The sequence below is a fragment of the Nyctereutes procyonoides genome, unplaced genomic scaffold, assembly GCF_905146905.1.
Source record: "Nyctereutes procyonoides isolate TBG_1078 unplaced genomic scaffold, NYPRO_anot_genome, whole genome shotgun sequence".
NCBI lineage: Eukaryota > Metazoa > Chordata > Mammalia > Carnivora > Canidae > Nyctereutes > Nyctereutes procyonoides.
The window spans coordinates 8,021,417-8,037,944 of record NW_026575047.1 but is presented as its reverse complement, the minus strand read 5'-3'; the positions used below and the strand labels follow the sequence as shown (position 1 = coordinate 8,037,944).

At 35.0% G+C, this 16,528-nt stretch overlaps 1 protein-coding gene across 4 annotated transcripts in view; it reads right to left on the bottom strand.

Annotated features, from left to right (window-relative positions):
- TBC1D19 (TBC1 domain family member 19) overlaps positions 1-16,528 on the bottom strand; it is a 144,440-nt gene that overhangs the window by 59,401 nt on the left and 68,511 nt on the right. For all 4 annotated transcript variants that reach the window (XM_055326526.1, XM_055326527.1, XM_055326528.1 and 1 more), the window contains 3 exons: positions 14,637-14,675; positions 12,896-13,008; positions 2,728-2,802 (listed from right to left, as the gene is read on the bottom strand). In XM_055326526.1, coding sequence (XP_055182501.1) covers positions 2,728-2,802; positions 12,896-13,008; positions 14,637-14,675 — 227 coding nt within the window. The remainder of the gene's footprint in view (positions 1-2,727; positions 2,803-12,895; positions 13,009-14,636; positions 14,676-16,528) is intronic.

Sequence of the window (16,528 nt, the reverse complement as noted above, 5' to 3'; positions counted from 1 at the left end):
ACAATGGTTTATAGACTTCCAAATCTTATTTTTGGTGTTTAGGGTTTTTTTATATTAGAGAAAAACTGATTTTTCTCTTCAGGGAGGTAATGAAGAAAAAGCTGAGAACCAATGGCATAAACTGTCAGGTCATAGTAAGTGGTATAAAACTGTAAAGTGTGGATACAGGGCAACCTTGGGGGGTTGGGGAATACAATCCAGAGAGAACATTTAATAATTTAGCTTAGGGTTTGGTGATGTTCTAAATTTAGTATTGGCTTGTTCCATCCATTCCTTTAAGCACTAACATAATTCTACTTTATTTTCAGTTAAAAATTAGTCACCACAGGGAGCTATAATGAAACTTCAAATAATTTTTTAAAATGCCCATTCCCTCAAAAGCTGACTTTAATAATGTTTGGAGTTGCTCCAAAAAGATCAGCGATGCTCAATACACAAGTTGGGAACAACCAGAGATAGATAGCTTCCTAAAAATACTCATGCTGTGGACAGTCAGGATTGATTCTATTAAAACTTACATTCAATTTTTCAGATACAAACTGTTTATCTCTTTCTTTACTGATTCAAACTGAAATTCATTTTGGCAGCAAAGAGAATTCTCATGCTAGCCCTCCCGACTTTCTGAATTACTTCTCTTGTGAGTCTTCTTTGATTTGAATAGAAAAAGAGGTTGAAAAGTCTTAAAGCCCAAAACATCCCTTTTGCTGGTGCTAAAATAATCCTTTGGGCATGACTATTTGACCTTAAAGTTAACAATAGTTCCTGTGATCCAAATATATGTAAAATTTCTGAGAGGGTCAAGACTTTGCTTCTTGTAGAGAACAGTGATTTTTATAAAAAGTATGGTTGTGAAGTCAGATTACCTACATTCTAATCGTGACTTTGCTATTTAATATGGGAATTTAACTAATTTCTCTTTACTTCAGTTTCCTCCTCTGTAAAATGGTAAAGTAATAGTACTTCCTATTTTGCTATAACACATGTCAGTATGTGGCTGATGGGTAAGGGAATGGTAGGGAAGGTTATCTATTATAACATGGAAATTGTGTGGGTTCACATGCAACTTTTAATCAGTGTGCTGAAATTATAGGTAGAATTACAACCTTCAGCAAGAAAGGAAAAATGCCTTCATCTCACCTGCTGCACAGGCATCAGCCCTTATAACTGTATTTCAAGAAAATTAAAAAATGAATGATTCTAGGGCGCCTGGGTAGCTCAGTGGTTGAGTGTCTGCCTTTGGCTCAGGGTGTGATCCCAGGGTCCTAGAATCAAGTCTTGCATCAGGCTCCCTACGGTAGGGGGTAAATAAATAAAATCTTAAAAAATAAAAAATAAAAAATAAGGGCAGCCCAGGTGGCTCAGCGGTTTAGTGCCTGCCTTCAGCCCAGGGCGTGATCCTGGGGTCCCGGGATGGAGTCCCACATCAGGCTCCCTGCATAGAGCCTGCTTCTTCCTCCGCCTGTGTCTCTAGAGGCCTCTCTCTCTCTGTGTGTCACTCATGAATAAATAAATAAAAATCTTTAAAAAAGAATGACTGTAGGAGGCGATCACTCTCCAGGCAGGCACACCTTGGCCCCAGCACATCTCTTAGTTCCTGTACTTTCTCTTGGTGGCCCAGTACACCACTTCAATCTGCAGTCTTTTATCATTCTATTTTATTATATTTGTACATTTTTAATAGCTCCTGCAGGAGCAGCCCGCTGAAGCTGTCCCATTCATCTTCCAAACTATCAATAATTGTTTTTGTTAATACTCTGTTTAAAAAGTTACAAAAAGTATCCGAACCCTATTTTCCCTATCAGCTCTAGTATCTTTAATGTATGATTTTATAGAATGTAAGGCTTTTTCCTAAGAAAAAGATCATTTATCTATAAATGATACCTAAATGCTGGTATCTGCTACTCTTCAGGGAGCTTTCAGGATCAAGGACAATTTATGTAAAGAGTTTGGAACACTATACAGCACAGTAGACAGTCATTAAATGCTAGTAGTAGTTCTTATTAACCTTGGTCATGCTTTACCCATAAAAATCTTTAGGTCCCCAATGTGTAATTTTCTCTCTCCCATTTCTGAGACCTGAAATAATATGCCTTCTCTATCTTACAAGTCCTTAATTTAAAATCCAAGTATTTTAAATAGCCCAATTATTAATCCAGAATTGGTCGTATCCTCTCTCATGCTTATACCATTTACATGTCAACTCTCAACTCAGTATCAGATGCCTGGAGACAAAATTTCAATGTATCCCTATCATAAAACTTGAGATGTACTTAACCATATGTCTAGAAACTATAAAAGATAAAAAATGAATTCAATACAAGAAAATGAAATAGGCCCTAAGGAATCATGATACAAATAAGATAAAAATATTAGTCTGATTTTGGCTGTGAAAAATATAGTCTGGTTTTCCTTAGTTGCATTTTTATTCCGTTTGTGTGGAAAACTTGAATTTATAGGAACACAAAATGTTTATATTCTTTTAATCAAAAAAACGGGAGTACCAGGAAAGGATCATGAGGACAGCTTCAAAGGGAAGGAGGACAGTATTGACTGAAGACTACAAATCTTGAAGATGAACCTTAACTTTACAAGTACAATCAGTGATCACTTACAATTATTTTTCAAGGTTAATATGTGTTATACAAAGTACAGGCCCATGTTAAAAGACTCTCGATAGTTGTTTAATGATATTACTGAAATGAAAAAACTATGTACACCTTTACTTACTTTATAGATTAGACTGTCCACCAAAAGGTCATGTTGTATCACATTTGTCTTAAGCTGCTCATAATACAAGATATCCTAGATTAAAAATAAAACAAACAAAATTTAAGGTCAATCACATTAATAAAGTCAGCCTCAAATTTTAATATATAATCATCATTAATAGTATTATAAACACTATGAAGACTTCATTTTATTCACTATTACATCCTCCATGCCTCGCCAATAGTAGATACTCAATAAATATACCTAATCCCATCACTTGGCATAAGATCTGAGCACTTGGTGGGTATTCAATCAATTGTCTGCTAAATTGACTAACTATAATTTGACTTTGATAGCAAATACAATATTTATTAATTATTAGGTGCCAGAAACTATTTTACCCAACATACATGGGTTAACTCATTTAATCCCATACCAACAAAATAAAATAGTTCAATGATTATTATTCCCACTTATATTTGAGAAACAGATCTTGAGGAAAAAAGCTGTCCACCAAGACCACAAAGGTAGTAGGATTTGATCCCAGGAAACCTGGCCCCAGAACCTATGCAAAAACCCAGAAGGACTACTCGATACTGCTTTGCTAATATCTAAATTATTACAAAATAAAAAGGTCAAACATACTAAATCATCCCTGCTAGTAAAAATAATCACAGCATACAAAAGAAGTCAGGTTTTAAAATATCAGAATATGGTCTAATACACCATAAAATCTGATTAGTGGTACACAGTGAAAAGATCAGGCTAATGCTTAATTTAATAAAGAATCAGACATAGAAAAAGAGATAGAAGATGGAAAGCAGAGAAAAAGGGAGAAAAGGAAAATCAGGGAAGGAGGGAGGGAAAATGGGAGGAGGGATTTGAGACTATAATCCAGTTAAGCATCAGGTTAATTGTTGGTCAGGGCATTCAAAAAAAAAAAAAGAACAAAGGTAAGGATCAAGCAGATTACAGCTGTCTTAAAGATAGATGGAAGTATCATCTCATTGCTTTAGCTGGCCTTTTGTTCCTACAAATCCCTCCAGTCCTTTCTCAGGCACTTTTAGCCCTGGTTTCTGCCCATATCCAAACACTGCTTGGCTCCACTAGTACACGCCACTCTGTATGATTCTTGCTGAAGACATTCCTTCAGACAAGTAAGAGCTACGGGACAGGATCATATGGGACAAAGAAGATCTGCTGTGTGCAGCTGCCTTGGCAGGATGGTGTCTGACTCTATGTTTCCTGAAATATGATTTCTTAATCTTGAAAGATGCTTAATACACAGTTCTCTGATTTGGGTCAAAAGTGCCCTTTGCCTGAAGATAATCTGGGGATTTACTGGCTATTTTTAGTCATTTTATTTTAATAAAATGCCTTACTTCGCTCTTATTTATGATGTTTTGATTTCTCAACTGAGGCAAGATTATTTTGTTATTTCATTGAACTCCCACTGTATCTATTGAATTAATTTCTCTCCTAGAGTAAAAGAACATTCTTAAAAACAGGAACAGTATCTAATTAAAATACCAATCCTTGACAACTGATAAAGAGCCTAGTACTATACTCCAGTGTTTTCTAGGAAACATTAGAATGGAAAAGCTAGTAAGTTTAGAGTAACGCCTCTTTTTAAAAATAAAATAAATTTAAAATCACAAACTGATATGTGACTGTTAACAATATAAAGCTATAAAGAAAAAATAATCCTTCCTTTTTCCATTCTACCTTCCCAAAGAAACTAATGTTATTTGTATTGTATTTGTTAGAATTTGTAATCTGTTTTCTTCCATAGCTTTCTCTATGCTGTATAAATACATACTTGTATGTGGGGATTTGGGTCATCATTTTTTTTTTAACACAAACTGAAATCATACCATACTCATATTCAGCTTCTCTAACTTAGCCATATAACAGGGTCAGCCTTCTATGTAACAGGTATACATCTATCTTTCTTCTTTTTTTTTTAAGATTTTTTTATATTTACGTATTCATAGAGAAAGAGAGAGACAGAGACAGAGATACAGGCAGAGAGAGAAGCAGGCTCCACACAGGGGGCCTGACACGGGACTTGATCCCAGGTCTCCAGGATCACACCCCGGGCTGCAGGCAGCGCTAAACCGCTGCGCCACTGGGGCTGCCCTATCTTTCTTCTTAATAGCTACATACACATTAATATTTTTAAAGCTGTGGCATAGATCACTATTTAATAACTCTGCTATATATGGATACAGAATTTGCCTGTCACTACAAGTAACACTGTAATAAATATCTTTATTCACATGTGCTTTTGTATCTGTGGGATACACTGGCAAAGGTTAAATCTATCTTTAGCTACAGTTTGCCTGACCATTTTCCAAAAATCACCATTTCAAATTCCCACCAGCAACATATGAGAACACAGTTTACCTATATCCTTACCTCTTTTAATTCTCACAGATGAAAACTGGAGTCTGTGTTAATTTGCACTTTCCCAAATAACAATAAAGTTGAACATCCTCTCCTATGTTTACTAGGCATTTGATTTCTACTTTAATGATTTGCCTTTCATAACACCTACTTTCCTATTAGATTATATTTATTTTACTAATTTTTTGGGCTATTCATAATGTGGATTAACCCTTTGTCATTTGTATTACAAATACTTTTTCTTCAAAACAAAGTGTTGATTCTTTTTTTTTAAAAAAAGATTTATTTATTTATTCATTCAGAGACAGCGAGAGAGAGGCAGAGACACAGGCAGAGGGAGAAGCAGGCTCCATGCAGGAAGCCCGATGTGGGACTTGATCCCGGGTCTCCAGGATCACACCCCGGGCTGCAGGTGGCGCTAAACCGCTGCGCCACCGGGTCTGCCCAAAGGTGGTGTTTCTTACTGATGGTATACAAGGACAAATTTTTTTAAAACTTCCTTATGTCTTGGGTTTAACTTGCTTGCCTTAGGCAAGCCTATCCCACCACATGTTTATAGAAATATTTTTTTTCTAAAATTGCTATTTTTTATTTAAATATAATGTATCTGAAATTTACTTTTATATGTCATAAACAGTCTGTTTTCTTTCAGGAAAATGGTTAATTATCACTATCATTTATTAAATAAACCATATATTTCCGATGAAAATAAAACTTTTGCTTCTCTATCAGAAACGGACAGATTCAGCAGGTTGAAAATCAGTAAGGATAAAGTTGAACACAACACCACCATCAATTAACTGGATATAATGGGCATCTATACATTACTTCATTCAACAAACAGCAGAATACACATGCTTCTCAAGCTCATGATGAACATTCACCAAGATGAATGAAATTCTGGGTCATAAAACATCCTTAACAAATTTAAAAGAATGAAAATCACACAATGTCTGCTTTCAGATCAAAATGGAATTAAACTAGGGACACCTGGGTGGCTCAGTGGTTGAGCGCCTGCATTCAGCCCAGGATGTGATCCTGGAGTCCCTGGATTGAGTTCTGCGGCGGGCTCTCTGTATGGAGCCTGCTTCTCCCTCTGCCTGTGTCTTTGCCTCTCTCTCTGTGTCTCTCATGAATAAATAAATAAATTCTTTTAAAAAAATGGAATTAAACTAGAAATCAAAAACAGAAAGACCGCTGGAAAATGACCAAATATTTGAAGATTAAACAATATACTTGTGGGTCAAATAAGAACTCTCAAGATAAATTTAAAATATTTTGAACTAAATGAAAATGAAAACGCAACTCATGGAAATCTGTGGGATGCACTGAAAGTAGTGCTTAAAGATAAATTTATAGCACTGAATGAATATATTAGATAATAAGAAAAATCTAACATCAATAATCTAAGTTTCCACCTTAGGAAACTAGAAAAAGAAAAGCAAATTAAATCCAAAGTAAATAGAAAAAGGTATTCATAATATTTAGAGCAGAAATAAATGAAACTGAAAACAGAAAAATCAATACAGATAAATCATCAAAGCCAAAGCTGGTTCTGGGGCCCTGGGTGGCTCAGTTGGTTAACTGTCTGACTCTTGCTTTCAGCTCAGGTTATGATCTCACAGTTGTGGGATCAAGTGTACTCAGCAGGGAGTCTGCTTGAGATTCTCTCTCCCTTTCCCTTTCCCCCCACTCACATGTGTGCACATCCAGCCCTCTCTCTCTAAAATAAACAAAGTTGGTTCTTTGAAAAGATCAGTAAAACTGATGAACCTCTAGCCAGGCTAAGAAAGAGACACCTCAACAAAGAAGATATACAGATGGCAAACAAGCATATGAAAAGATACTCCAAATCATATGTCATCAGGGAAATGCAAATTAGAACAATGAAATACCACTACACACCTATTAGAATGGCCCAAATCTAGAACACTGAGAATACCAAAAGGTGGTAGAACTCATGTTCCTGGCTGGTCTCAGTGCAGAATGATACAGCCCCTTTGGAAGACAATTTGGTGGTTTCTTATAAAACTAAACATTCTAAGGGCAGCCCCAGTGGCGCGGCGGTTTGGCGCCGCCTGTGGCCCGGGGTGTGATCCTGGGGACCCGGGATCGAGTCCCATGTCGGGTTCCCTGCATGGAGCCTGCTTCTCCCTCTGCCTGTGTCTCTGCCTCTCTCTCTCTCTCTCTCTCTCTGTGTGTGTGTCTCTATGAATAAATAAATAAAATCTTAAAAAAAAACTAAACTAAACATTCTATTATTATACAATCCAGGAATCTTGCTCCTTGGCATTTACTCAAAGGAGTTGAAATTTTATGTCCACATAAAAACTTGCACTCATGTTTACAGATAGTAACTACTATCTACCTAACTACTACTATCTAACTACAGATAGTAACTACTATCACTACTCATAGTAGCCAAAAGTTGAAAGCAACCAAGATGTCCTTCACTAGGTTAATGGATAAATGGTGGTATACCCAGACAATATAATATTATTCAGCACTAAAAAGAAATGAACCATCAAGTCATGAAAAGATATAGAGGAGCCTTAAATGCATTTTACTATGTGAAAGAAGCCAATCTGAATAGGGTGCATAATTCATGATTCCAACTATATGGCATTCTGGAAAAGGCATAATCATGTAGACAGTAAAAAGATTAGTAATTGCTAGCGTGTTGGAGGGGAATAGATGAATAGGTGGTATAGAGAGGATTTTGAAGGCAGTAAAAATATTCTATATGATACTGTGAGGATAGATACCTGCCATTATACATTTGTCCAAACCCTTGGGATGTACAACACCAAGATGAACCCTAAGGTGGACACTGGACTTTGGGTGATTATGATATGTCAATATAAGTTCACCAATCTGTAGCAAATGTGCTACTCTGGTGGGGGGTGTTGACAACTGGGGAGACGATGCATGTGTGGGACACAGCAGGTATATGAGATCTTTGTACCCTCCTAGCATTTTGCTATGAACCTAAAATTGCTCTAAAAAGGTAAGTCTTAATAATTTTGAGTGATTTTAACTTATTTTGTATTTTTTAAAGATTTATTTAGAGAGGGAGCATGCACATGTGCATGAAAGGGGGAGGGGCAGATGGAGAGGGAGAGAGTGTCAAGCCGACTCCCTGCTGAGTGCAGAGCCCCACACAGGGCTTGCTTTCACAACCCTGAGATCATGACCTGAGCTGAAACCAAGAGTCGGATGCTTAAACAACTGGGCCACCAGTTGAGGTACCCTGGGTGATTTCAATTTGCTATTATTTATTTAATTTGCTATTTTAAAAATTGTGGGTTTACATTTCTATTAACAAACAAGTGAGGTAAAATCAAAGAAAATATTTCTTTAGGTAATATATACTGCAAACACACTCATATCTACATTATTGGTATAATTCATAAATTCCCAGAGAATTTCATTTTAATTGCTATTCTAAATAGTAATTAGTAATTGCATTTGTAATGCTTTTTATTATAAATTAATAATAAACATCCTTCATGACCAATGCTAGAAAGCTAATAAATATTTTATAAAAGCAAGTCATTAGAATTCTAATTTTAGTGCTGTATGCTTCCATAAAGAAATAGATCTTCAAAATGCCATAAATAGGGACGCTTGGGTGGCTCAAGCGTCTGCCTTTGGCTCAAGGCATAATCCCAGGACTCTGGGATCGAGTCCCACATCAGGCTCCCTGCATGAAGCCTGCTTCTCCCTCTGCCTATGTCTCTGTCTGTCTCTCATAAATAAATAAAGTCTTTTTTAAAAAATGCCATAAATAACTCAACATTTATAATTCCTAACATGTAACAGTGCTGACAAAAATCTACTTTTGAGAGAAAAAAAAGACGTATCAGAGAATTTGAGACCTGGATGGACCTTAGAAATATCTACTATGTGTGCTTTATTTGCACATTAAAAATATGAGATCTGGTAAAGTTAACTGCCTTAGCCAAAATTACAGAACTGGCTAGTGATTGAACTAGTCCTCCTAATTCCAGTCTATGGTGTTTGGTTTCAATAATTTTTAGTGTAATTTATCCATATAAAATGAAAGAAAAAGTGGATAGAAGAGTTAAAATTTAACAATGTTACAGTGGTAAGGGATAATTTTTATATTAATAGCTTAATTTTATTCTATAAAATACATAAGCATTTATAAAATGTTATGATTACCAATAACACAACAGGATATTTTTAGAGTATTTTATATTAGCTCTAGTAATATAGATATTTAAGAGCAATAAATTATAAAAAGCAATCTCTGAAAAAGAAAATAGCCCAAATTTTTAGTATCAGAGACTATTTAAAGTTTAGTACATATATTTGTTTGGTATTTTATGCAAACTTACACTACCTCTTTAACTGAAGAAAAAAAAGAAATGTATTCTCAGGAAATGAAAGACCTCAAAGAACATTCCTAACATTTTATGGCTTATTAAGCATCTAGACACTGTACAAGATACTGACATTTACAGATGGTGAAGAGGAAAAAAAGCTCTGTCCTCAGGCACTCAACCTGGAAAGGGTGGCAGCCAAAACAGTAAGAAGTACGGTACATTTCTCTGTTTTTGGGCCTCTGCTCCCGCCCTTGTTATGACGGAAAAAAAGAGAAGGAAATATCTAACTATAATGGTGATGGAAAGTAGGGGAGAGAATGTTAGACTTCTCAGAAAATGTGATGGCATAAAGCTGTGTCTGAAAGATGAATAGGAGTCTCTAAGCAGACATAAGTATGAAAAGGCTTTTTTCAGGAAGAGGAATCAGTGGTGCAAAGACAGACAATAGAGCATCTCTTGGAGGACCACCAACACAACAAGGTAAAGATTATGCCTTTTCTATTAGACGTTAAGAGTCTGGCATTCTTTCAGAACAGACATTGGAGTTCTGTAACTGGAAATAAAAGTTTTAAGCTTAAGAGACAGTTTGGTTGAACAGAGTCAAAGCCATTAGGGGGTAAGTAACTTGTGGATGAGACAGTCCAGGGAACATGTACAGAATGAAAAGAGGATCAAAGTGCAATTCTCAGAAAGACAAGCCCTTAGGGTCCAAAAAAGGAACTCAAATGGACACACACACACACACACACACACACACACTCACCAAGAAAAAAGAGGATGAATAACTAAGAAAACAGTGTGAACTAAATTAAAGACCCAAGAATATCCCAAGGGCAGAGGAGGCAAAAGTATCAAATGTAGCAGACATAAAGACTAAACTGTGTCCACTGTTTCTTGGTGACTTTAGCTAGGGCAGTTATAATCATGTAGGGGGGTATATGCCAGGACTACAGTAGACAGAGTAATTAATGATTTTAAGGAAGCAGATGCCGCCAGCATAGACTCTTCTTTCAAAAGGTTTAGCTATAAAAGTAGAGGAGGCAAGAACAGGTGTGGTTGAAGGAATCCAAATGAGTTTCTCAGGATGATTCTGTTTTTTTCTGGGTAGGAGAAGGCGAGACTTCTCTTTGCTAAGATTCTGAAAAGAAGTATGGAGGAGAGTGAAGGTCAGGAGTTGTCGTTGACCGGGGTAAGGTTGTGGAGAACCTTTGAACTCACTAAAGAAAATGTTAAATATTAGTACTAGCCCTGGCTATTTTATCAGTAAGTGAGTACCTACAGCCAAGTATAGAAAAATTTTCTGTATTCTTTAATTAGCAAACTGAAATTAAGCAAAATTTTAAATACTAAATAAAGAATATTTTGATACACACTTAGAGATTTGCATAAAAGAAAATACATAAAAGCAATCATTTTAAACTCATCACATATTTTCTTAATGAGAAAACTCCTTAATTATGATGCTTTTGTATGTGTAGCTTATTTTAAGTGATTGAAAAGTAATTGAACAAAGAGTTCTGATAAAGCATTCTTGATAAGCAAATACTTCTTCTCTTCCCACCCCTCTTCTCCCTCTAATGTGCTACTTAAAACAATTATTTTGGAATTGCTTGATCCAGTTTGTTGAGGTAATACTTTTATAGCTGAAAATAAATGTAAGTGATGGAAAGTGTTTTATTCAATAAAATCAAAACTGCTTTTCTGAAAATATTTATCTCTATTTAGAAACTTGCCATTTTGCATTTATTTTTTTTATTTATTGATTTTTAAAAAGATTTTATTTATTTATTCATGAGAGAGAGAGAGGCAGAGACAGAGGCAGAGGCAGAATCAGGCTCCATGCAGGAAGCCTGATGTAGGACTCGAACCCGGGTCTCCAGGATCAGGCCCTGGGCCAAACGCAGGAGTTAAAACTGCTGAGTCACCCAGGGATCCCGCCATTTTGCATTTAAAAATCAAGATAACCATTAGCTCCAAAATTCAAGTGTAAAGACTGCCTTTAAACATCATACTAAATAATTATTACCTGGGATTACTAATTTTATTCTAGGGTGATACTTCCAGAAAAATTCTAAATTTGTTTCACAAATCTGTCTCTGGAAAGACAGATTTTGTTAATCTAGATCCTGATTAGTGAAATTGGTAAGTCATCTGTACAGTTAGATCAGAATAAGAGTTACCATCTGTTGTCCAAGAGTTGATAAACTCACAAAAAATGCCCAATATACCCTCAGCATCTATTCTATAAACAGTTACTTTTAGTGTCACCACAAAAGACCAGCAAGATCATTTGGTCTAAAACTTCTCTGAAATAAATCATATTTATTCTTTCAAAAAGTAAGTAATTTTTGACAGTGCTGTTTCACAGAGAGAGACTTAAAACACAAACATACACACACAAGCACATGAATACATAATTTGCAAAGGTTAGAGATAGTTTTTATAATAATATTAATAATATTTAATTCTCTTAAAAACTGCATTATAAATTATAACTAATTTGTATCAAAATAATATTGCAATATGTAAGCATTGTTTTATTACTACCATTAATGGTGACCCTTTGTGTCAGGCACTATGTTGGAAGACTAACATAACACAACATTTCATTTAATCACAACCACTCTATGATATAAATATTATTACCTATATTTAAGTATGGATAAATTGAAGTTTCAAGAAATTTACCTCACTCAATGGCACATTTCAAATAAGTTGAGTGAGGTAGGAGTTGAAACCAGATCCATATGATTCCAAAACACATGCTTTTAACTAAGTAGGGAAGTATTAATTCGCTATTTATTAAAATCTTCAAATGGATGGATTATATGATCAACGGGCTTAAAGCAAAAAAAAATTTTTTTTCAAAAGAATCAACGTCAGAATTTTTCCTTATTGAATCTATTACCTATTGGTGATTTCTCTTTGTATTCATTTTATTTCCTAAAATAAAATGTTCCTATACTTAGAAAAATATTATTCCCACATAATCTGTCAGTTTTTAGAACCATAAAAATAGCACATTACAAAAGTAACTGTAAGGAAAAAGGGCTCATTTACATATGCTGGGTGGTCATTCTTTATTTTTTCCTGTTCTAACAACACAGTTCTACCATATGTCTTCACTGATCTCCACTGGCAGACTACATTTTTTATCATTTTATTTACTGGTTTTTGCACCCATAAGTTTAAAGTATCCAACTAATAATCAATAACAAAATTTCTACATGAAGCACAGTGACTAAATTCTATTAATCTTGTCTTAAAACTCAAAACTACAGTGATTTTGAAAATAAAAGAGGGGGTAAATATGTTAGACTAAGAAAGCAAAGTAGAGGAAAAAAGAGAAAAGTATTTCTATTATGAATAACTGGTCATTGCAGAATAAAATATTAATAGCTCAAATTTGGCCCACCCTTTTTTCTTCTTACCTCAGGTTGACTGGAAATATTCAAAATGAGAGCCCATAATTCTGCTCTCAGTGCTGTAGGGCTTCCTTGTCTGATATATTGCTGAGCAGCAGCACTATCTTGTTCTGCTAGGACTGTCAAAGTATAGAAAAATCTCATTAGAAAATTCAATAATGTCAGAAATAACACTGAAATCCTTAAGAATCTCTGCGGAAGCTAACATTTCCTTTTTATATGTAACATCACATCACGTCTTGACAACCTTCAACTCTCTGAATTTTGAAGTGGCCCTATTTACAGCCCTATACACGTCAAGCCCTAAATTCCTCCACCTCCTACCCAATCTGGTAAAAGTTTTTCATGTAGGTACTTGGAAATCACTTTGCTTTAACTATAGCTCCACAGATCTGAAACTAGTGATTATATGCATGTGTGTGTGTGTGTATAATATATATTATATATATTATATATATAAAACAATCTTTGGATTGCATGATCAAGTAAAGTCATATTTATAAAAAACTCAAATCTCTAATGCATATTCTCTAAGTGATGTATGTTCTAGTATTTGGAAGTAGTACGATATTTTAAGTATTATGGTTAAGAATTATGAAGGATGTAAGATATCTAATCTATTAGATAACTTCTTAGCTATCTACCAAAATCAACAGAAAAGAGAGCTTTTTAAAAAGAGGTAAAAAATAAATACATAAAAGATCTGATAACTTTTAAGAAGGTCAAAAACTATTTGTAAGTAGCCAAGTTCACAAAATTAATATATTATCCTTTTGCTTTCATTTTCATTTTTATTTTCTTTAATGAAAATACCAGCTATTAAGTATGGAAAGACAATCTCTCCCAAAACAAACAAAACAAAACAAAAAAAAGCAAAATAAGACATACCAGACAACTGCTGATATTTATCTAACATAGTGTTTTCTTATTATCTTCTTCTTAAAAGGGGGGGAGGAAGCTTATACTAAATGAAAATGACATAACCAAAAGAAATAAAGGGATCATGTAAAGTAAAAAGAGATGAGACATATTCTTTAACTTGCTATTGTGTTTAATGCAAATGTCAAACATGAAGGAAAAATGATGAAGCTTGAATAAATATGATTTTGAAAAATTGAACTAGGGAGTTTAATATAGGACAATATAATTGCCATAGAAGGTAGACTCTGACACAAAGACTTATCTACATTTCATATTTCAAAGACAAAACAAGATTTATAAAAACAAGGAAAAGAATCTTCAAAAGACAGGGAAAATTATTCCCCAGAACACTAAGAGCCGCTTTGGTTATTAAGTCTCACTGTTGTGAACAGTCATCAAGATGTATGAAAGTTATAGTTTCTCCTGATGCAGGGGCATATTCCCATTAACGCTAATGAGAAGTGTGTGGGTGCATCAAAGAGAAAGCCTGCCTCTTTGATTTTAAAATGAAATTCTACTGCTGAATGGAATAAGCTAACATTCTAGAAGAATATGTGTCTGCATTTATTATTTCCTTTTTAGTGAACCATCTGTGTACTTCTTTATCTAACATTTATTGATGAAGCCAAAATGATGCATTTTTCCTCTTTATAAAGATTCCCATAAAAAAAGATTACCATTATATTAGCTACGCAGTTAAATATTACTCTTTTTTAGATTTTTAGATCTTCAGAGATTGAATTTCAGTTGGAGGTACAGAATGCAGACATTTACTTGAGACGGTTTCATTTTCAGTATAGTTTTATAAGTATAATCAAAAACTTACCTTTTTGCCCAATACGTACATGCTCATTTTCAAAAAGTTCTAAAAATTACAGAATAAAATTATTAGATAGAAATATGATCAGCCATATTTAGAACAATATTAGGTATATTTTTTGGCTACTGGTACTGTTTTAAAGCTGAATGGCTCTATAGAAAACTAAGAATATCTTTCTATGCAGAAAAATTTTTCTAGGTTGTTTACAGTTCTTGGAAATTAAAAATGGGTTAAGTATATTTAATCAGAAGCAAAAACTGATAACTTTGTTAAAATAAAACAGAGTATCTTTTCACAACAGAAATATGTCTACTCATCTTGACAGCTTCATTTGCAAAGCCCTACTTCTGCTCTCTAATCTGCCATGAAAGTATGTCTAAAAAAAGCCTTAATGCTATTATAGGTAAAATCCCACTATACAAATGCCATTTTAAAAGATTATATGGGAGAAACAAACATTTGCTTTTTTTATAAAGAATTTATTTTTTAAATCATTTTGAGAGACAGTGAGCACTCAAGAGACAGGTGGAGGAGGGAGTAGAGAGAGAATCTCAAAGAGACTCCATGCTGAGTGTGGAGCCCAACGTGGGGCTGGATCCCACCACACTGGAGATCATGACCTGAGATGAAATCAAGAGTTGGACACTTAACTGACTGAGCCACCAAGGTGCCCCAAAGATTTGCTTGCAAAGTACCAATCACAATGGGAAAAGATCATAAAGTAAACCACATTGAAAAAAGAAAAAAATGGGGCCCCTGGGTGGCTCAGTTGTTTAAGTGTCTGCCATAGGCTTAGGTCATGATCCCAGGGGTCCTGGGACTGAGCCTGAGGGGGCTCCCCACTCAGGAGTCTGCTTCTCCCACTCCCTCTGCCCCTCCACTCCCCTCCTGCACACACACTCTCTCTCTCAAATGGATAAATAAAATCTTAAAAAAAAAAGAAAAAGAAAAAAACTCCTGCTCATCAAAAGATACTACTGAGAGTGAAAAGGTATGTCTCAGAGTAGGATAATATATCTGCAATACATATACCTGGCAAAGGACTTATATCCAAAACCTGTGAAGAATTCCTGGTAAAGACAGACAACTATCTGACACAATAGGCAAAACATGGGAACAGTTTCTTTACAAAAGAGGAGACCCAAAGGACCGGTAAAGTTATGAAAAGAGGCTCAACCATATTAGTCATCAGAGAAATACAATTAAAACCACTATGAAATACACACCACCACAATGACTAGAAAATGAAAAATACGGGACAATTCTACACGCAAAGAAAATGGAGCAAATGAACTTTCCATACAAAGGTGGTGGGAATGTAAAAGCAGTGTAGCCACTTGGAAAACTGGCAGCACCTACTGACACCGAGTGTATGCACATCCTAGGACAATTAGCAGCTTACTCTCAAGTATATACCTTAATGAAGGCATATGCACCCCAAAGGACACATACTAGAATATTCATGGAAGCACTGATGGTAATGACCAAATAGTGGGAACAACTCAAATGACCATCAGTAGTAGAAATCACCAACTGTACGATTCCACATCTATAAAGTAAAAAATAGGTAAAACTACCCTATGACATTAGAAGCCAGGACTGTTACCCACAGAGGTGGCAAGGTCTAGAAGTGTACCTGGAGGCTTCTTGGATGCTGGTAATACTCTATTTCTTGATCTAATTGGAGGTTTCACAAGTGTGTTGTTCACGTCATAAAAATTCATGGATCAAATATTCAGGATTTGTGTCCTTTTTAGTATATTCATTATACTACTATAAAAGCTATTTCAAATTAGAGCAAAACAAAGATTATGAAACTACAAGGGGGAAAGCTTTTAGCTCTTCTCATCCCAGAGAAAATCAGTTTTTCAACTTTTTTTCTTCCTCTTTCTCTCCAC